Source organism: Capra hircus, chromosome 20 (genome assembly GCF_001704415.2).
Source record: "Capra hircus breed San Clemente chromosome 20, ASM170441v1, whole genome shotgun sequence".
Lineage (NCBI taxonomy): Eukaryota > Metazoa > Chordata > Mammalia > Artiodactyla > Bovidae > Capra > Capra hircus.
In genome coordinates this window covers 10532325-10554026 of record NC_030827.1, presented here as the reverse complement: position 1 = coordinate 10554026, position 21702 = coordinate 10532325, and the positions used below count along the sequence as shown (strand labels likewise).

The following is a 21702-nucleotide window of genomic DNA, read 5'->3' as shown; positions in this document are numbered from 1 at the left end:
CTGGAAGGACTGATGTTGAAGCTGAAACTCCAATACTTTGGCCACCTGATGCGAAGAGCTGACTCATTTGAAAAAACCTTGATGCTGGGAAAGATTGAGGGCAGGAGGAGAAGTGGATGACAGAAAATGAGATTGTTGGGTGGCATCACCAACTCAATGGACATGAGTTTGGGTAAACTCCGGGAGTTGGTGATGGACAGGGAGGCCTGGCGTGGTGCATTCCATGGGGTCACAAAGAGTCGGACACGACTGAGCAACTGAACTGAACTGAATGCAGTTTTTGCAAATTTAATGTCTGCCTTAATAGAACACAGCTGGATTCCCACATCTGAGTCAGCATTCAGTCGGTTACGGTCAGCATTCAGCTGCTTACAGTTGCAGTAACCCACATGAACTAGCTTCTGGAAAGCTCTCCTGTACAGCCCTGAGAGAATAAGAGTGAAAAGAGTAAATAATATCTAAATACTTATTTAAAAATAGTGTGATCTCACAGCTCCCTAAAGGGGCCTCAGGGGCCCTAGGGATTCCCAGACCATCCTACTGGGGTAGTGTAACCTTCCAGCTGGCATGGAATGTCACCTGAGCCTTGTCTGGGCACAGATGTTCCTCATTTTCCAAGTTGCACCACACTGGTCTGTGTTCACTATATGTCCCTTCGTAATATAGGGTAGGCTTGAAAAGAAAGTAAAAGTGTTCGTCACTCAGTCGTGTCTGACTCTGCAACCTCGTGGACTGTAGCCCGCCAGGCTCCTCCGTCTGTGGGATTTTCCAGGCAAGAATACTGCAGTGGGTTGCCATTTCCTTCTCCAGAGCATCTTCCTGACCCAGCAGTCTAACCTGGGTCTCCTGCATTGCAGGCAGACTCCTTACTATCTGAGCCACCAGGGAAGGGCCCGCTTACAGTATACCTTTTACATTATTCTGCATGTAGTAAGAAATTTTCTGTAAAAGTTCTCAGGACCTTGGGACTGATGGTGACCAACCTCTGTATTAATAAGAGTTTGTTACACTCCTGGCAGTATAATTTTAGTAATAATGAAAAGTGATTCTTGACTAGGAAAGTTTAAGCACCAGTTATATGTATTTTTAATAACTATTTTGGGTATGTGAAAGGTAGGGTATATAATTAGTACTTTTTCAGTTCTATTTCAAGACTTGTTATTACTAAATTTTTGAGAAGGTAGGAATTATTTTCTTTGGCATTTCAGAGTATAAAAAAATATCAAGAGTTCTTTTGTGGCTTGTAAACTGGGTTTTGAAGGCCATTACAAAAGAAAGAAGAGTTCCCAAGACATCGTGGCAGAAGCCTTATTAAAATAAGTGGTGTTCTCTAGTATAATTTCTTTAGAGGCTAACATACCCTTTAAGTTCTCGTATATTAAAGTGTCTTTACTTTAAACCATACCTTGTATATAAGATTAATTAATATTAATTTGTTAATATTTCAATATTCACAGGACTGCATTTTTTATGGTTTTGTTTCAAAAGCCTTTTTCTTCTGGGAAAAGTATTACCAAACGCCAGGTAAGTCTTTTGCAGAATCCTTTTGTCCTAGCAGTAGACCAGGAGGCACTGTTCTTTCCTTGATTAGGGTTACTTATTGAATGATTTTAAGTGCACAACAGAACATTTCTAGAGTTAACTTGCTCTTGACTTAGCTTTTCAGAACTGAGGCTTTAAGAGTAAACTATAAAGTGCTAAGATAATGAAGTATTTAAAAATGTAGTATAGGGTAGAAAATGTCTCAAGCATGCATATAATTATTTCCTTTAATACACGATCCATATTTTGAAAAGATTTACAAATCAGGCATATTAACATGCCCACAAAACTAGGATAGACATCACTGGGGAGCAGGTGAAGCATAAGGGTAAGAACAAGGCACCTGCAGTCAGACAGACTCATGGCTGTTCTAGTTGCTAACTCTTACTTAGCAAGTTACTTAATTTCTTTACCTTCAGTTTCTCACCTGAAAATGCAGATGATAATGCTTTCCTAATGAAGCTATGAGGAATAAATGGATTAATACATGTGAAGTTCTTTAAACAGTGCTGGACATGTTGTGAGTGTTAAGTCGCTTCAGACTCTGCAACGAGTGGACTGTAGCCAGCCAGGCTCCTCTGTCCATGGGGATTCTCCAGGGAAGAACACTGGAGTGGGTTGCCACGCCCTCCTCCAGGGGATCTTCCCAACCCAGGGAGCAAGCCTGCATTTCTTATGTCTCCTGCATTGGCAGGTGGATTCTTTACTAGTGCCACCTGGGAAAACCCACGTAGTGAGTATGCAGTGCATATTGGCTGTCTCCCTTGTCATCATTATTATTTTCTTTAGGCATCTGAGGTTCAGGATGCATACCCAGAAGTGTCCTACTTCTGCGTAATCATCTCACATTACCACCTCTTTGGACAGCACTTATATCCTACTACATGTTTGCTTTATGCCACAACTTAGAAACCTGGGCTGTGATTTTTTTATTAGAAAGAAATTAAGTACCTCTGTTTTAGAGGACCAAGAACATTTTTTAAAATAGGATTAATTTTTAAACCCCATCTTAACTTCCCCATCCCCCTTTTCAAATAATTGGAGAATTGACTATTCCTGCTGGAGAAGACTTCAAAGACTAAAACATTTTATGTTCCTGGCAAACTGGTGAGAACTAATGTAAAAAATGGAGAAAATTGTACTCTATAGAAAAAGATTTCAGGATCTAGCACCAGAGAAGAATAGAGAAAATGCAAAACAGCGTAGTATCTTGCAAATCTAGATTTAGTCAAGACATCTTAATAATTTCTGCTTAATTTCAAAATATGCATTTGGCCTTTAAAATATTTGTGTTACCATTATCTTCCCCTGTGTGTTTTAAGATTTTGAGATATCTGGCTAACATAATTTTTTGTTTCCATTTTTAGTGGATCAAAATATTTAAACATGCAGTTGCTGGGTGTATCATTTCACTCTTGTGGTTTTTTGGCCTCACGCTTTGTGGACCACTAAGGTAAACAGAAATGCATGTTTTGAGTGTTCTTATTTCTTCATTTGGAATATTAGTTTTTTGCCATTATGTTTTAATGTCAAATATTTTTGTCAGTTTTATACAAATGCTTCTTTCACTTCAACAGCATTGGGTACAACTAAGTAAGTATACATATATATTGAGGACCTGTTTAGTCTGTGGACTAGTTCTTTGTTGAATAGCATTAATGTATTGTTCATAATATGTCATAGATATTTCACTGGAGTCCACCAGTTTCAGAAAAATTTTAGCATAAATGGCTTTTTTGTTATTCATTGATTATATCCCTTTTAGCAGCTGATTTTAGAAATGAAAAGTCTAAAATGGTAAATAAAATCAGCCAATAAGGAGAAGAGCAAAATCTTTTAAAAATGCTCCCTCCTCCAACTCTGAAAGTCCTGTAGTATCCACAGAAGATGTGTGAAAGGTATGGTTATAAAAAAATGTCTTGGAAATAGTGTGCCAGTCATGAGATTTAAGATGAGTTAACTCTGATTTCATATTCCCCTAAGTCTATATAGATTCTTTTATATAAATTGGTCAGTTCAAGGGGAAAAATGCTTTAGGGCCACTTAATTTAATAAGAATTATGACAGGTGCAACTGTGTATAAGTCTTAATGTTTCTCTCTTTCAAAATTATAAGAAAAAGTACCCTGCCATTGATGAGGGAAGAATATGGGGACAAGAAGCAAAGAGTAAGCTGAAGGGTATTCTAAACAGATTCACTCCGGGTGATGGAGTGGACAGAGTAGAAAGTGATTAATGGGACCTGCTTTGTGAAAAGGCTTTTCTTCTCTCCCAGCGAATAAACGAGCTCCGGGTGTGTCTCCGTTTAGCTTGTGTACCCTGTACTTCTTGAAAGAGGAATATATAGGACTCCAGTGTCACATCCCGGTCCGTGACAGCAGTAGGATCCCGGAGTGGTGGGAAAGCTGGCTGGAATTTTTCAGCTTGGGGAAAGCCTTTTCAGTTTATGCTTAAATATGACTGACTGATCGTTTCTTCCTCCTGAAGTGATCCTTTGGTCTGTTTGTTACTAAATCACCATCACTGAGTGTCAGGGAAGGAAGGGGGAACGTTGTTAATTCTTACTTGGCTCCTCATTTAGTCATCTGTTTCTTCCCTTGCAACCCTCAGTACCACCAGCTCCTCTGCCAACGCTGCCCCTCTCATTCTTTTACTAAAATCGTCATTCAGCTTCTTGATCATAGACTTCTTTGGTGTTTCACAGCCTGTCTTATTTCAAGTTACTGTCATTCTGCTGATATTTTTTTTATTGTAATTTCCCAAATGTTAACAGAACTAAAATAATCACTGCCATGTTTTCATTACAGATTTTGAGTAAAGAGGAAAAATGAAAATTTTCTTAATGAGAAGCTCAAGATCTGTAGATCCTATAAGCTCCCTTCAGCTGGCAATAATTTTTTAATATTTCATACATATAAAACCATAAATCTAAATAAATATGAACATTCATGTGTTACCCCAAATAAAACCTTACCAGTTCCTCTGGTGCCTTATGAATCCCCCTCCTGATTAAATCCCTGTCTCTGGCTACCATTGGATGTAACCAGTATTTTTTTTTGCAGATTTTTTACTTGATATGAATAGAATTACATTGCATGTACTTTTGTGCAGCATACTTTTTACATGTAGTGTTATGTTTGATATTTGCTCATTTTGATGCATGTAGTGTGTGTGTGTATATATATATGTATATATAGTTCTTTCAGTTTTATGTTGTTTTTTGAAATATAATTCATATACTATAAAATTTGCTCTTTTTGTCTCAGTCCATTTGGGCTGCTATAACAGAAATACCATGGGCTGGGTGACTTTAAAAAAAATGCACATTTGTTTCTTATGATTCTGGAGGCCAGGAAGGCCAGGATCAAGGTACAGGTGATTCGATGTGTGAAGAGAGACCTCTTCCTGGTTCATAGAAAGCCGTCTTGTTTCTTTACTGTAACCTGACATAGCAGAAGGGGCAAGGCTGCTCCCTTTGGTCTCTTTCATAAAGCTTTAATCTCATTTATGAGGGTTTCACCCTCATAACCTTAAGTACCTCTCAAAGGTGTTCCTTACCTCCTAATACTGTCATGTTGGGGATTGAGTTTAACCTTGGGGCAGGGAAGTGAAGTGAAGTCGCTCAGTCATGTCTGACTCTTTGCAACCCCATAGACTGTAGCCTACCAGGCAGGGAGGGACAAACATTCAGTCTGCAGCACTTGTAAAGTATACAATTCTGTATTTCTTAGAATTTGTGTATATTTGTAGAATTGCCTCCATTTTTTCCACTGTATAATAGTCCTTTGAATGGATACACTCTTATATTATATTACCCATTCTATCTTCAGTGAGTAGTTAGGTTGTTTCCAGCTTAGGGATATTGCAAACAGTGCTGGTATCTTACAAGTGTTTCCTGGTACATGTACATAAGAAATATGTATGATATAATCCTACAAGTAGCATTATTAGATATTTGTAGTTACAGCCTTCTAAGATACATAATGCCAGAATGTTTTCCAAGGCAGCTGTGCATGTTTATTTTTTCCATAATGGTTTATGAAATCAAGGGGGAAGATGTATTTTCTTCTCCCTTAATCCGGTTGAATTCCTCCTTCCCGATAAAGATCAGACATACTTCATGAACTACGGTGTTTTATTTTTGTAGGACCTTGCTGCTATTCGAGCACAGTGATATTGTTGTCATCTCACTGCTCAGTGTTTTGTTCACTAGTTCTGGAGGAGGACCAGCAAAGGTAGAATTTTCCATTATTTGAAAATTGAAAGTATACAAGTGAAATATTGGAAGGCAATAAAATAGTATATCCTTTCCCATTTAAAAGAATGCAGAGACTTTTTGCTAATTATAAATTGTTCTCATAAGTGTTCTATTTTTTACTCTTTATTTTTAAATCATTATAAATTCCTGCATGTGTGTGTGTGTACTCAGTCGTGTCTGACTCTTCAAGACCCCATGGGCTGCAGCCTGCCAGGCTGCTGTGTCCATGGAATTTTCCAGGCGAGAATACTGGAGTGGGTTGCCACTTCCTCCTCCAAGGGATCTTCCTGACCCAGGGATTGAACCCACATCTCCTGTGTCTCCTGCACTGCAGGCAGATTCTTTACCACTGAGCCACCTGGGAAGCCCAGGAAGCTGCAAATACAGTACAGAGAGGTCCTTGTGGCTTCACTCAGTGTCAGCAGTAGCTTCTTACCAGCTCAAGTACACTGTCGAAACCAGGAAGCTGACATCGGTACAACCCATAGACAGTATTCAGATTTCACCAGTTTTACATACACTCATGTGTATATGTTTTTGTGTGTATATGTGTGTTTAGATTTGTTTAACCATTGCCATAGTCAAAGATACAGAACTGATCAATCACTGCAAACATCTCCTTCATGCTTTACCTGAGCCCTCCCCTGTTTCATTCTTAACTCCTGTACATCATTTTTGGAAAATATGTCCCTAAAAACTTGTTATATTTAAAGTTTGATGAACATTTGCCACGTAGGCAACCCTATTCATCTTATATAATTTAAGTATTAACCTATTTTTAGTAAATTTATCATCAATATGCAATTAAAAGTTCTTACAACTATAATACTTTTACTTACCAAATTAAATGCTTCCTGTGTTACAGAGGAAAGGAGAAATAAAGGCAAATAAAGTATAATAGTCTCTTTTCTGAAAGGGACTTTCAGGCTCGGTAGTGAATAAAGTGACCAAAGCAATATGCCACGTAGAGCAAAGTGAGTCTGCCCAACTTGTACATTTCAGATTGGAACTATGGGTATTAAAGTATATGCTACTATTTAATCTTTCTCCTTTAGTCACAGAGTATTCCAAAATAAACGTTAAGTGTACTCACAGCATACTCCAAAATCAATGTCAAAAAATTACAAAAGAGAAAACCAGTACATGTGACTTCATAATGATTACAAACGTCTACGTAACAGATACCATTGTGCAGGGACTTCCCTGGCAGTCTGGTGGTTAAACTCCGAGCTTCCACTGCAGGGGACGCTTCCCCGGGAGGGGAACTAGGATCCTACGTGGTACAGCCAAAAGAATAAATAAATAAAAATATTTGGAAAATAATTGTGCAAACTAACAATGGTAACAAATTGCCACAAAATTTTACATTAAAAATATATATATACTCAGATCACTCACATAGTTTTAAAAAATGCTGAAGATCTTCAACATAAACAAGCTAAGGACAAAGACAACTCATAAAATAAATACAAATTACTTTAAAACATTAAAAATTTTACTGTACTAAAATGAGAGTATAGATCTTACATATCCTCTCGTTAGTGTGGGTAATGAATCTGGGCATCTAACCAGAACTGTGGTTTATTTTTTAGTTCTGACTGTGAAGTTCTACAGAATCCTCAGTGCCCTCTTTGCAGCAAAAGTCTTAAGTTATAGTCTCCATGTTTGGGTATTGTTAATTTACCATGTCCTGATTCAATGAAAATTAGGAAATTTTAAATTATATGGCTTATGGATACTGACTTTGTCAAAATACCTACCACACTGATAGGAAATTTATCAAGTATAGTGGTTATCTTGTAATGAATAAAAATCCTCATTTTGCACTTAAAATTTTTATTTTCTGAAAGTATCTGTAAATTTGTAACTAGAGAATGTATAATAGTGCTATTTGATTGCTTCTGTATGAAAAATTCTGAAGTATTTGCATAAACCTGGATAGTCTGTCCTTCTTTTAATTTTCTTTTGTCAAAATCCTTTCCTGGAATGAGAACTTAAGAAGTGTGTCAGCTTTTAAGTGCATTATACCTTTACTAGATATTAGAGATGACTGCTGATTTTCTTAACATGCCCTCTTAGTTCTTTTTCCCTAGAAGAATGATAACTAGAGTACGGACATTATTGTAAAGCAACTGTCTTCACTATTACTTGCATGTTAGAGAATAAAATGTCACTACTAATTATTCCTTAGCTACTTGAGCTTTTCAAACAGAAGCAAAGTAACATTTAAGAAGATTGGTTCTTTGAACATTTAATAGTTTGTGCATGGTAATATCCCTATTCATAGTAGCAAAGACACAACTGAAGTTGTCATTATTAAGTGTCTTAAAGTGCCCTGAAAACATACTGCAGAATTTGTGGGAGCTCTTTACTTTTGCATCTTACTGTTAATACTATAAATTTACATGTATAGTATAAAGATTTTAATGTCAAATGTTATTTTATCTTTAAATAGGTATTTGAAAAAATTTTCTTTAGCATTTGTATAGTCATGGTCTTAAAAATCAACATTTGAAAAAGCCACTCTTGATATTATTCTCTTCATTTTCAGACAAGGGGGGCTGCTTTTTTCATTATTGCTGTGATTTGCCTGTTGCTTTTCGACAATGATGACCTCATGGCTAAAATGGCTGAGCACCGTATCCTTTTGCAGAAGATGGGAGTTTTTTAGTCTTACGGAAAAACAGAAGACTGGCAGAATGGGAAAGAAGGAGTAACTGAATTAAACTAATCAATCGTGAATGAAGCTTTCATAGATTAATGTAGGTATTCTAAATCACTATTCAAATAGTGAATAAATTCATTCTAAGTTAAACATCTTATAAAGCACCCTAAATTTTCAGCAATTTGGGGACAATGAAAGAATATTTTAGAATGTTGTGGCACTAATGTATGTATGTGTATACATATATATGTATGATTTACTCACTCAATAAAATCAATCTGTTTGCTCCGTTGTAATTTAACGATTTAAATAAATGCTCCCTTCAGAAGGCAGTGGCAGTTATTAAATATAAACTTTTTTGAAATTAAATGAAAAAACCTTTGGCATCTTCTTACCTGAAAGAAGTTTAAATTCCTTAATCTGGTATTCACTCCCTTGCTCTAAATTATTTCCAACTCAGCCCCCGACTCCTCTCTTATATTGACTAAACCCAACTTCCAATCAAATATATCTACTCATTTTCCTCTGCAGACATGGCTTGTTCTTTCCTACCCACATACCCTTGCTGCTGCTAAGTCGCTTCAGTTGTGTCTGACTGTGCAACCCCACAGACAGCAGCCCACCAGGCTCCCCCGTCCCTGGGATTCTCCAGGCAAGAACACTGGAGCGGGTTGCCATTTCCTTCTCCAGTGCATGAAAGTGAAACGTGAAAGTGAAGTCGTTCAGTCGTGTCCAACTCTTAGCGACCCCATGGACTGCAGCCCACCAGGCTCCTCCATCCATGGGATCTTCCAGGCAAGAGTACTGGAGTGGGGTGCCATTGCCTTCTCTACCACATACCCTTAGCCCTCTCCGTTTAGCAGGGCTCAGAACACCAGTTTTGAATCTTCTGGTGATTGTTACTGCCCTAAAACCTATTCATTAACTAAAACCAGTTTACTGTGTTACAGTGAAAGAGAATGGTATGACTTTTGCAAAACTTTAGGTTGACTGTTAAACAACTGTTGCCCACCCTCCCCTCTTTTGCTTGCTGCTTATTTTGCTGAGGTTTATGTTATCAATGACTAAGAAGCAGATTTAGGACTGAGTTTTACATGGCATTCCAAAAAAATCAACCTTAATTGAATGAGATAGGAGTGGTCCAAGGAGGTTCTAGTAGGTATGCATATGTCTTTTGGAGGTTATGTACTAAAATTTAACAACTATGCCTTAAGCACTATTATACTTGTCTTGGAGACAACAGAAGAAGTATATACAAGCCATTCTAATTTACAAATCATGTTCCCTAAATTAATTTTTTAATTATTTTCTTTTGTTTTTAAGGGAAACATAATTGAGGATAGTCAGGTTTGGGGCCCTCAGACTAATAAATAGTGAACCCAAAATAGTAGGTAAATTCCAGGAGGACTTCAGGATTCAAAGAGTTAAATTTTTTTTCCTTTACTCCGACTCACTTAGCTGAAGGACATCATGACAGTGCTCTAACCCACATGCTTTACACAGCCATTGCCTTCTTAGGTGTGGCAGATCACAAGGTATGTTTTCTTTTCTTTGTTAACATGAGAGATTCTGAAAAGTTAAAGCAACGATAACTTTAAAAGTGCATTTAAAATGTTTTACAATACTGCCAACCATTTAAGTAGTTCAGTAATTTGGGTTATGAAAAAAAAATGCTAGCTCCATTTCTTTAAATATTATATATTTAAGGCTTAAGTATTGAACTCTTGTGTTTCTAATAAGACTTATCTACTTTTACTCACAGGGTGGAGTATTGTTGCTAGTACTGGCTTTGTGTTGTAAAGTTGGTTTTCATACAGCTTCCAGAAAACTCTCTATAGATGTTGGTGGAGCCAAACGTCTTCAAGCTTTATCCCAAATTGTTTCTGTACTTCTCTTATGCCCATGGGTCATTGTTCTTTCTGTGACAACTGAGGTAAGAGCAGGAATTTATTGGTAATAAGTAAAATAAATTACTATTACTTACAGATTTTAGTTCAGTACATTATATTTTATTTCAGTTTGATGTTGCAAGTGGCTTAAATTTCTTTGCATTTTCGTTATAGGTTTTGAATTTTTTTTTAATATTTATTTTTATTTATTTATTTGGCTGCACAGGGTCTTTTGTGGCATGTGGGATCTAGTTCCCCCACCAGGGATCGAACCGAGGGCCTCAGCATTGAGAGCTCAGAGTCTTAGCCACTGGACCACCAGGGGAGTCCCTGAAAATTTTTTAGAGTTAACTTTATTGTTTATAGAAAATACAAATCAAGTACTATTACATTTATATACCCTTCCCGTCCCTGTGGTAGTATTTAACTGATCCCTTCAGCTAAATACTACCCAAAATAATTTAATACTTACCCAAAAACCGAAGGATTGCACATCACCAAGTATTTATAAAATTATTAAACCATAATGCTTCTTTTTTTAATACTTTGGGGAATACGAGGAAAATGTGACAATATCTTATAACTCATATTTTGGCATTTTACAAGTTGTATTGAATCATGGAAAATCTTGTTTACACATAAATGGATTAACTAAAATATAAGATGTGAACTTTATACCCATATGGTATTAACAATTTTTTTTTTTTAATTTCTAGAGTAAAGTCGATTCTTGGTTTTCTCTCATTATGCCTTTCTCAACGGTTATTTTTTTTGTCATGATCCTGGATTTCTATGTCGAGTCCATTTGTTCAGTCAAAATGGAAGTTTCCAAATGTGCCCGCTATGGATCCTTTCCCATTTTTATCAGCGCTCTACTGTTTGGAAAGTTTTGGACACATCCGATAGCAGGCCAGCTCCGGGCTGTGGACAGAGCAGCACGCCAGGAGGGCACGGAGCACGTGCTTTCTGGAGGAGTGGTGGTCAGCGCTGTGTTCTTCACCTTATGTGAGCATTTCCCCTAGCAAGTTCCTTCCTATGGATTCTGCGGCTCATTCACTCAACTGGGGAGTGTGTTCAGTGCTTACATAGTGCTGAGAGATACTGTTGGGTTCTGTAGGTTAAACTTTTAAAATTTTTGTAATATATGTATATATATATTTTTTTTTCTTTCCTTCTTTTAGCTGCCAACATCTTATCATCTCCTTCTAAGAGAGGACAGAAAGGTACCCTCATTGGATATTCTCCTGAAGGAACACCTCTCTATAACTTCATGGGTGACGCTTTTCAGCATAGTTCCCAGTCCATCCCTAGGTTTATTAAGGAATCACTAAAACAAATTCTTGAGGAAAATGACTCTAGGCAGATCTTTTACTTCTTGTGTTTGAATCTGGTAAGAGTTTTAAATATTAATGGCATATCTTGAAAGCTTAATCTTTTTTCTTTTCTGGTATAATTTTTGTTATTCCCAAATAATTTTAATAGTTAGAGGTGGGCTAAAATATTTTCTCTAGTAGAAAGATTACAGGATCTTATTCATACTGCTTGAACACTTTTGAGGTATTTTAGAGACATTGGTTTAGTGTGCCGTTCAAGAGTAGCTTATAAAGATTCTTATGTACACCTTATGGGATCTCACTCCCAACCAGATTGCTAACATTTTCTAATCTAGCTTATTGAGTTCTACAGACATGTAGATAAAGCTGTCTCCTTTTAAATAATTTATAAGATGGACATACCTGATTTAGCATGATTTCTTACCATTTATATGAAATGAGATTTCTTGTATGAGAATCAGTTAAGTAATGAAAGAGGCAGTATATATCTTCAAGTAAGCTTTGGGTAATTAAGCATTAAATTCCTTATGATCAAATTCTGATAAGTTTATCTTAAAACAGTATTTCCCAATTGTTTTTTTGAGAAATAAAAACTATTCCCCTGTTGTTGTTGTTGTTGTTTTTGGAACATGTTTTAGCTTTTTACCTTTGTGGAATTATTCTACGGCGTGTTGACCAATAGTCTGGGTCTGATCTCAGATGGATTTCACATGCTTTTTGACTGCTCTGCTTTGGTCATGGGACTTTTTGCAGCCCTGATGAGCAGATGGAAAGCAACTCGGATTTTCTCCTATGGGTAGGTACACTGACTTCAAGGCTTGTGTTAATAGCAAATTCCATCTCATGGGATAACATTTTACTACCTTTAATACAACTTTAATTTTTCAGAGCCTAATTCTTCTTTAAAGTGGATAAGAGGAAATAAACCAAGCATTTGATAAATACTGAATGGCAATAAGCTTAAGACCATATTCCCTGACAAATCCTTCTCATGGATAGATAGCAAAAGTCAGTTAAACAGTGAGCTGTTTGGCCAACAGTGTTTCTGTGAGGTCATGGAATGTGCATGCTCATTCACATCTTTGCTGTTAGAGAATTCAAACCTTGAAGTGACTATACGTGCAGTATCCTTTCACTAAGTGAATCATTCAGTGACTATTAGAATCCATGATTTGTGCAGAGTATTTTGATAAAGACCTACTATAAATAGGTTAATAAATTCAGCTTACAGCTGTTTATATTTTGAAAGATGGATGAGCCAAAGATACAAAAAATCTTGATACAAGCTGAATCTGTGTGTTGTGTCAGATACAGAGAACATCAAAGTCTTGAAAGAGAGAAAAGTAACTTCTTGCTAAGAAATTAGGACAGGCTTTGTATAAGAGGGGACACTGAAGAAGGACTCTGATAAACACATAAAATCTCAACAAACATATAAACCTTCCAGCAGTAGTATGATATTTAAAATGTTGGTAATTTTCAAGTCTTACTGTTTGTGTAGTTGAAAATCTGGACTCATTTCCTCATTTCTAACATAATAATGTTTATATTTTAAAAATACTTCATTTGTCAATTTCCTTTTCTAAAAATATATTCTCCATTTTTAGGTATGGCCGAATAGAAATTCTCTCTGGATTTATTAACGGGCTTTTTCTAGTGGTAATAGCTTTCTTTGTGTTTATGGAGTCGGTGGCTAGGTTAATTGATCCTCCGGAATTAGACACACACATGTTAACAGTAAGTCTTTTCATTTTACTATTTGAATTTCTACTCATACTCATACAGCTATTTCCCTACTAATGTTTAACTGCTTGTAATTATTGACCTACCAAGGTTTTTATTTTTATTTTTTTTTACTCAACTTCCTATCTTGCTATTTATATTTACACTGCTGACTCTTAGAAATTAATTAATACACCTTTCTCCAGTACATTGGTAGTCAGAATATTAGATGACATTCTAAAACACAGATTGTTTCTCTGCCTTATTAAATGTTCTTGTTTGAAGATGTGTTTTTAGGTACCTGAGGAAACTTGCAAAGACTTTACTACTCTAAGTTAGTGCTGTGGTGGCTCAGTGCTCTCCCTGCGCCCCTTAACCTCCGCATGTGCTTCTCCTTGTCGTTCTCACACCTTTCCCACATTCTGCCCGTTTAGCCTTCACTTCCAGCGTCACCTCTGGTGGGATACCTTCCCTTCATCCCTCTCTTCTCACCACAAAGTATGTTAGATTTCCCTTTCTGAATATTCCCATTATATCTGTGCAGTCTTCTTATAGCAACTCTGACTTAAAGCTGTTGTTAAATTTGTCATTCTTCCACAATTAAGATGTATTTTCAGGACCTGAATTGTGTATATTAACTCTTAAATTTTAGCACCTGGCTTATAATAGAAAGCCAACTATTAATTGGTAGGGATTTTTTTTTTGTAATATAGTAGAATTTTTATTATAATGTTATGTTAGTTTTCGATCTACCACAAAGTGATTCAGTTTTATATATATAAATACATATATATATTCTTTTTTTACAGTCCACTGTTAATCATTAAATGACTAAAAACAATTATGAATCTTATTGATGGAAGCATATATTAAATGTTTTTGAATTGTAGTTTGGATATATATTTTGGATTTTTAAATGCTTATATCTTTGACCTTTAATATTTGCTACAGAAATATTCACACAAGGGTATAGGGGTGCACCATTCATTGGACCATTGTTTATAGTGGTACAATGGCAGGGAAAAAAGAAAAACAGTGTTCACCAATGAAAGGACTAGTTAAATAAACAGCACTCATACAATAGAATACTACACACCTACTAAAAAGAAAGGTATATCAATATATGCTGGCATGAAAAATATTTACAGTATGTACTAAGTGAAAAAATATATAATATTGAATATGATCCTGTTACTGATTTTTAAAAGGTATATATGTATATTAGTATTGTGCATAGAATATACACCATCCTCTTAGGAGAGACTAACTCTTAGAGGGGTCTTTCACTTTGTTATTTATTTTCATTCTGATGAAATACAGAAACATGAAGTATTTCTCAACAGAGTAGAGTATTTATGATCTAATGAAGTCTCTGCAGTATTTTATTTCATTCAAAATTCATTAACACTCTTCAGGATCATAAAGCTGACTGAAGTTTTAAAATCTGACAGACAGATGGTCTGAGTCATGAGAAAAAGTAAATAAGTTCTACACATGTTTACTACAGACTACAAAGCTAGTCTCTTTCTAGCTTTGAAAATTAATTAAAATATTCTGTGCCCTTAATTTTATATGTTCTTTTTATAAAACAAATGGATTTCTCTAAAGGAGAAATTGTAGATATATGTAAGTTAAATAATGCCATGAGCTACTACTTCAGATCACCTTGTAAGAGGTGTTAATGAAGGTAAGTAACTTTGTTTAGCCTCTGAGGTGTTATTGGGGCACTATTAAGTCAAGATAATCCCGCTTACTTTTTGAAAAAATGCTTTTTCATTATACTTTTTTTTATTTTGGGAAATTTTACTATAGTTAAGACACAATAAGACTACGTTTATTTGGAGTCCACTCATTAGTAAATTACAGTCATTGTCTTTTAAAGTATTGACATTTACCTAGTAATATAAATGAGATTTCAGATACAGTGTATACATGCTCTAGTTAAGCAGTACTTTCAAACTCTTATTTAAATAAACAAGACAAAACTTGAGCATCATTTTCTTATTCATAAACCCTGAATCCGGAGAAGGCAATGGCACCCCACTCCAGTACTCTTGCCTGAAAAAGCCCATGGACAGAGGAGCCTGGTGGGCTGCAGTCCATGGGGTCGCTAAGAGTCGGACACAACTGAGCAAATTCACTTTCACTTTTCAATTTCATGCATTGGAGAAGGAAATGGCAACCTACTCCATGTTCTGGAGAATCTCCAGTGCCTGGAGAATCCCAGGGACAGCGGAGCCTGGTGGGCTGCCTGCCGTCTACGGGGTTCAGAGTCGGACACGACTGAAGCAACTTAGCAAACCCTGAATCAAGTACACTTTTATTCTTAATCATTTAATTAAAGCAAACCTAAATCCTTTTACTTGTCAGCACTTTGGTATTTGAAACTTAAGTGCTGCTTCTAAAATATTCTAAAATTCACACTTTAAAATTTTTTCTAATTAATGAGGTTTTACTATATTTTCAAAACTGTAAACCAAAAAAAAACGTATAGCTGTATAATAAGTTTTAGATAACAAATTTTTTTTTTAATTACAAATTTAAAGGTTTCTTTCCTCTTTTTTGCTAGCCAGTCTCAGTTGGAGGGCTGATAGTAAACCTTATTGGTATCTGTGCCTTTAGCCATGCCCATAACCATAGCCATGGAGCTTCTCAAGGAAGCTGTCACTCGTCTGATCACAGCCATTCACACCATGTGCACGGACACAGTGACCATGGGCACGGTCACGGCCACAGCCACGGATCTGCTGGCAGAGGCATGAACGCTAATATGAGGGGTGAGTCCTGGCCAAAAACTGTCCTACCTTTCAACTGTTCTGAGTTGATACTGTATTAAGAATTGGGCTTCTGGTACAATTTTATTTAAAAAAAAAAAAAAAACAGTCTGTAGCTAAGAGATCTAAAATCATCTGTTATAGAAAATGCCCACAAATGTTCATAAATGTCAATTTTTTTAATGAATTATTGTAATTATAGAGTCTCTTTCATTGTAACACTTGAATAAATATTAGTTGCAAGGGAAACTGTGTTATGCATTTTCATGTAAAAGAATTAGGAAATGTTTATTGTACTGTAAAAAAAAATACAGGGGAAGTATTTATCATTTATGTGATATTTAGTCTGATGTTTATTTGTTTGGATATGCTGTGCAGCTTATGGGATCTTAGTTCCCCAACAGGTGATTGAATCTGTGCCCTTGACAGTGAAAGTGCAGAGTCCTAACTTCTGGACTCGCAGAGAATTCCCCATTCTGGTAGTTTAAATAATTTGAGTATTGTCAAAAGTTGGCACATGTATGATTTCTAGGAGTCCCTCCCAGACAGACTACACCATCGTAAAACTCACCACATTGTGAATAGTTGCCCAAATCTTTATTTTCACCTCTATGCCATGAACTCCTTGATGAAGTGAGGAGGTTTAATCATTTGGAAGTACCAGCCCCTAGCAGAGTACCTGGTGGATAATAGATATCCTGTGATATTTGTATAATGAATAAAAATCTAAATTAGATGTGCTTTAATTTTTAATATTTTGTATGCCTTACTTGTAGGTGTATTTCTGCACGTTTTGGCAGACACGCTCGGCAGTATTGGTGTGATCGTATCCACCATTCTTATAGAGCAGTTTGGATGGTTCATTGCTGATCCCCTCTGTTCTCTTTTTATTGCTGTATTAATATTTCTCAGTGTTGTCCCACTGATTAAAGATGCCTGTCAGGTTCTACTTCTGAGGCTGCCACCAGAGTATGAAAAAGAGCTACATATTGCCTTAGAAAAGGTACTGTGTATAATTTCCTTACTATTCTTCTTCCTTTTATTTTATTTTATTTTTCTTCTTCCTTTTAAAATAGTATTTGAAATTAAGTTGGCCTAATGAGATGAAAATGAAAACGACAGTCTTGTAGAAAATGAACTGAAAATATGGACAGGCAATTCATAGAAAAACCAGACACAGAATATATTTCAACTTGTAGTGTGCCATTTAATATTATCTGCTGATGAACAGTTGGCATGTTGACTATATAAGGTACAACATTTTAACCACACTGGTTTCATAAATAAAATTAGTAAAGTTTTCTCACTTTCTCATAATTGGTATCTACTAAAAAAACGTTTTTACTGTGTCCTACTAAAAAAAGTATTTTACTTCAAAACTAATATACGTCCATTACAGAAAGTTTTAAAGTATAAAAAAGGAAAAATATATATAGTTAGTTTCACCACCTAGAGAGAAATACTTTTGAAAAGTTATTTTTCTATGTAAAAATACTTTAAAAATAAAAATGGCCAAAAAAATGTTTCGTACTGCTTTGTAAATTTTTTCCCATTGAATTTAACCAGCGTGTATTGTTGAACATGAAGGCTATCTTTTGAATGTGTTATCTCAAATATAAAATAAAACTTGAACGTTTGTATCAGTATAAAGGAAAACAGGTAGTTCACTAAACATATCCGATGTTTAAAACAGGTAAAGTGCGTGTTATATAGGTAAAAATAGGTGTGCACCCATTGTGTATAAAGGCGCCTGTGTAACCCTGTTCACTTCCTATTCCAGACTTCCTTCCCTGGCATCACTGCCAGGTCAGTATTGTAGACACCTTGACTTGTAGTTGTCCCTCCTGTTCCCTTCTAAATTCTAGGCTCTCCTTATTATTGTTATTATTATTTTTAATCAGCTTAATAATGGTTCCTGGACCAGAAAGACTGCTGTGTGTTCAGTAAATTAGCCTTTCAGGTCTATTTATATCCCCTCTCCTTTTATGTGACAGCTACAGAAAATTGAAGGATTGATATCATACCGAGACCCACATTTTTGGCGTCATTCTGCCAGTATTGTGGCAGGAACAATTCATATACAGGTGACATCTGATGTGCTGGAGCAAAGAATAGTACAGCAGGTAATCCTCATAAGTTTTTAAAATAATTTCAGTTGAGGTAATTCATAAGTAAAATTGTACACATTATAAGTTCTACAGCTCGATAGTCACTTAATTTTTTAAAAATATCAGCCTTACAGCTGTCCAGGGATAGCTTTCTTTTTTATATTTAGATTTGTTTTATATCCCAAAATAGTAAAAATAAAGTCAATCTTTATTATGTGGAGGACAAGCTTAAGTTAATGTAAAAAGAAGTTCATTTGTAATCCACCATGATTACCAACAGATGGTCAAGAAATAAGTTATTATAAATAGTCCTAAGTTAATAATAATAAAGTTGGCAGGGTGGCGATAAGAATGAAAACAGTTCTTGTATTCCTATTCTGGACCTACTGAATTGAAAACAATAGCTGTTTTCCTTTACACTTCTGAATGTCAATTCAGTGAGCTACTGGCCTCCTAACAGATCGTATGTAATATTTGACCAGCTAAATAATAAATGTTACTTTAAGGACTTATAACTGACTATCTGGCTGTTTTTTAAAATGTGATATTCATTATTTAATCCATGTGCACTAAATGCATTAATCTAAATGCTTTTCAATGTATGGATTTTTATAACAGGTTACAGGAATACTTAAAGATGCTGGAGTAAACAATTTAACGATTCAAGTAGAAAAAGAAGCATACTTCCAACATATGTCTGGCTTGAGTACTGGATTTCATGATGTTCTGACTATGACAAAACAAATGGAGTCCATGAAATACTATAAAGATGGTACTTACATCATGTGAGATGACTTGGGAATTACTGCTGGGGTTTGAACAATGAAGATTAAGAGGCCGGGTATTTATAATACCACCAGAAGGAAGAAAATTGCACATAATTGTACAGAAACATTTTGTTGCTTTTGAAAAAATTTTTAAAGCTCCCTAAAGTTGGATCAAGGAATCTTTCTTAAAGGAAATTTAAATACAGAATGAAGCATTAATTGTACAAGTGAAATAATTGTTGAAATTATGTGTAAAATAGCAAACTTGAAATTTGAGTGAATGTGATGTAATATCACATCATCGTCAAAAATGAGCATACAATGATGGATTCAAGTGAAGACCAAGATTACTTCTGTGTGTTTACTTTCCGCCAGAAAGCATCTCCACTGTAAATAATGTATGTAACATGTTTATTACGAAGACCCAAATGAAAAAAATTTAGTCACTTTTTTGCATAGCCCTAGGATAAAATAGGAATAAAAGATCTATATTTATGGACTTTCTGTATATAAAACTGGTTTCTAATTATAACTTAAATCCATTAAGTAAAACCTTTTTTGCCACTTTAAATGTAAACTGAATTACTTGGGAGAGGCCTCAGCCACTGACAGGAGGCAGCAGTGGGGGCGTGAAGGACAGCATGACAGATTCTGATGCATTACAGAAGCCAACCACTCTGTGAAATACATTTCTTTTTACTTTTGGTAATATTTGCAAATGAATAATTGCTTTATTGGGGTAAAGAACTTAGACTAAGTTGTGTCCATGTTATTCACTCACTTGTCTTCTTCTAAAGTAGAATATTCCACTTCCTGTTATGCATCTGGCATTCCAAGTTGCTTATTAAGCTGGTATCCAAGCAATGCTAGGCTTTTCATCTTTTCATTTAGCTCCATATACTGTGGAAGAGCCAGTGGAGAGAGTCATAGATAACTGTCAACTCAGAGTTGAATTTTCTGCCTAAAAATGTAACTTAAAAAAAAAAAATCTGAAACATGTCGCTATAAGAGAAATATCAAAGAATTAGGTGGTTATTTTAAAGTTTAATAAGTAAATCTTGTTCATAAACCCTTGGGCACTATGAAATCAAAATACCCTTAAGTACTTTCTGTAGTAATATCTAATTTATATTTTTTCATTTCCGATTGAAACTGAATGTATAGTCTGAAAAGACTGTATGATAAATAGATACATAATAATATATGCAGTTCTATGAACACCAAAGAATGTTGTCCAAAAGAAACTTTTGAATACCTATTTATAAGCATCTGAATATTTTCACTCTTATACTAGGAATTTTGACGAGTAGGATGAATTAATTTTAGTATGGGTACTATTTTCTTATCTATACCATAATGGCAAACATGTATTGTAAATCATATTTTTGTCTTACAAATTTTAATATGTGAGAGAGAGGTTTTAGAAATTTGTTATAAGTTATTTTGATATTCCTTGTCTTCTCTTTACACATTTTCTGGTCCAGAATCTTCAATACATATTAAAATTTTGGAATGGTGGGAAAATAATTGCATATGAATGTTTTAATGTAATTTTTATACATTAAAAAATTTTAAGAAGATAGGTACAATAAATATTACATCATTTTTTAAAATTATTATTTCCCTTTAAAAATAAAATTGTCATCTCCCTTAGAAGGCATAAAAATAGCAAGAAAATTAAGCTAATGTGATTGATAACTATCAAGATGAAAGAGAAGGCAACATGAAGATATGACTTTAGGCAAATCAGCTTCTGGTTTGTATTTTTTTTTCCTCATACATAAAATCAGAATACAATCTGCTCGAATTCACAGAGATGGAGCAACTGGAACCCAGACAGTACTAGTAGGAATATGAAATGATGCAGCCACTTTGGAGAACTGTTCAACAGTTTCCTTTAATGTTGAACATACATCTATCCTGTGACCCAGCAGTTCCACTCCTGAGTCTTCACCCAAGAGAAATGGAAACATGTCTATAAAAAGAGTGGAACAAGAATGTACATGTTTGTGAGAGCCAGAAACTAAAAGAATCTAAATGTCCAGCCTCAATAGATAAGTAAATTATGGTATATTTACAATGGACTACTACTCAGCAGTTTTTTAAATTACTGTTATAAACAATATAGGTGAATCTCAAAAACATCAAGTGAGGGACTTCCCTGAAAGTCCAGTGGTTATGACTGTGCTCTCAGTGCAGGGGGTAAGAGTTCAATCCCTCGTCCAGAAACTTAGATTCCCACATGCCACAGGATGCGGCCAAAAAAAGAATACGTGAAAGAAAGCAGCTACAAAAGAGGTCTGGCTTCCCTGGTGGCTCAGATGGTAAAGAATCCGCCTGCAGTGCAGGAGACCTGGGTTCAATCCCTGGGTTGGGAAGATCCCCTGAAGGAGGGCATGGCAACCTGCTCCAGTATTCTTGCCTGGAGAATCCCCATGGACAGAGCAGCCTGGTGGGCTACAGTCCTTACAGACTGGGCAGCTAAGCACAGCACAAAAGAGGTCTGTATGGTTCCATGCATATAAAGTCCCAAAACAGAGAAGATTACTTAACAGAAACTTATACTTCTGCAGTCAGAAGCTGAGGATAGGACTTACTGGGCTAAAATCAAGTTGCCACAAGGCTGCATTTCTTTCTGGAGGCT

General features: G+C 35.6%; 1 protein-coding gene across 1 annotated transcript in view; it reads left to right on the top strand.

Annotated features, from left to right (window-relative positions):
• SLC30A5 (solute carrier family 30 member 5) overlaps positions 1 to 20644 on the top strand; it is a 34316-nt gene extending 13672 nt beyond the window's left edge. Inside the window, exons 3-16 of the mRNA XM_018065691.1 lie at positions 1458 to 1524; positions 2910 to 2995; positions 5689 to 5776; positions 8351 to 8438; positions 9923 to 9999; positions 10227 to 10397; positions 11070 to 11358; positions 11535 to 11743; positions 12326 to 12483; positions 13295 to 13424; positions 15979 to 16186; positions 16960 to 17186; positions 18178 to 18306; positions 18910 to 20644. Coding sequence (XP_017921180.1) covers positions 1458 to 1524; positions 2910 to 2995; positions 5689 to 5776; positions 8351 to 8438; positions 9923 to 9999; positions 10227 to 10397; positions 11070 to 11358; positions 11535 to 11743; positions 12326 to 12483; positions 13295 to 13424; positions 15979 to 16186; positions 16960 to 17186; positions 18178 to 18306; positions 18910 to 19080 — 2098 coding nt within the window. The 3' untranslated portion in view covers positions 19081 to 20644. The remainder of the gene's footprint in view (positions 1 to 1457; positions 1525 to 2909; positions 2996 to 5688; positions 5777 to 8350; positions 8439 to 9922; positions 10000 to 10226; positions 10398 to 11069; positions 11359 to 11534; positions 11744 to 12325; positions 12484 to 13294; positions 13425 to 15978; positions 16187 to 16959; positions 17187 to 18177; positions 18307 to 18909) is intronic.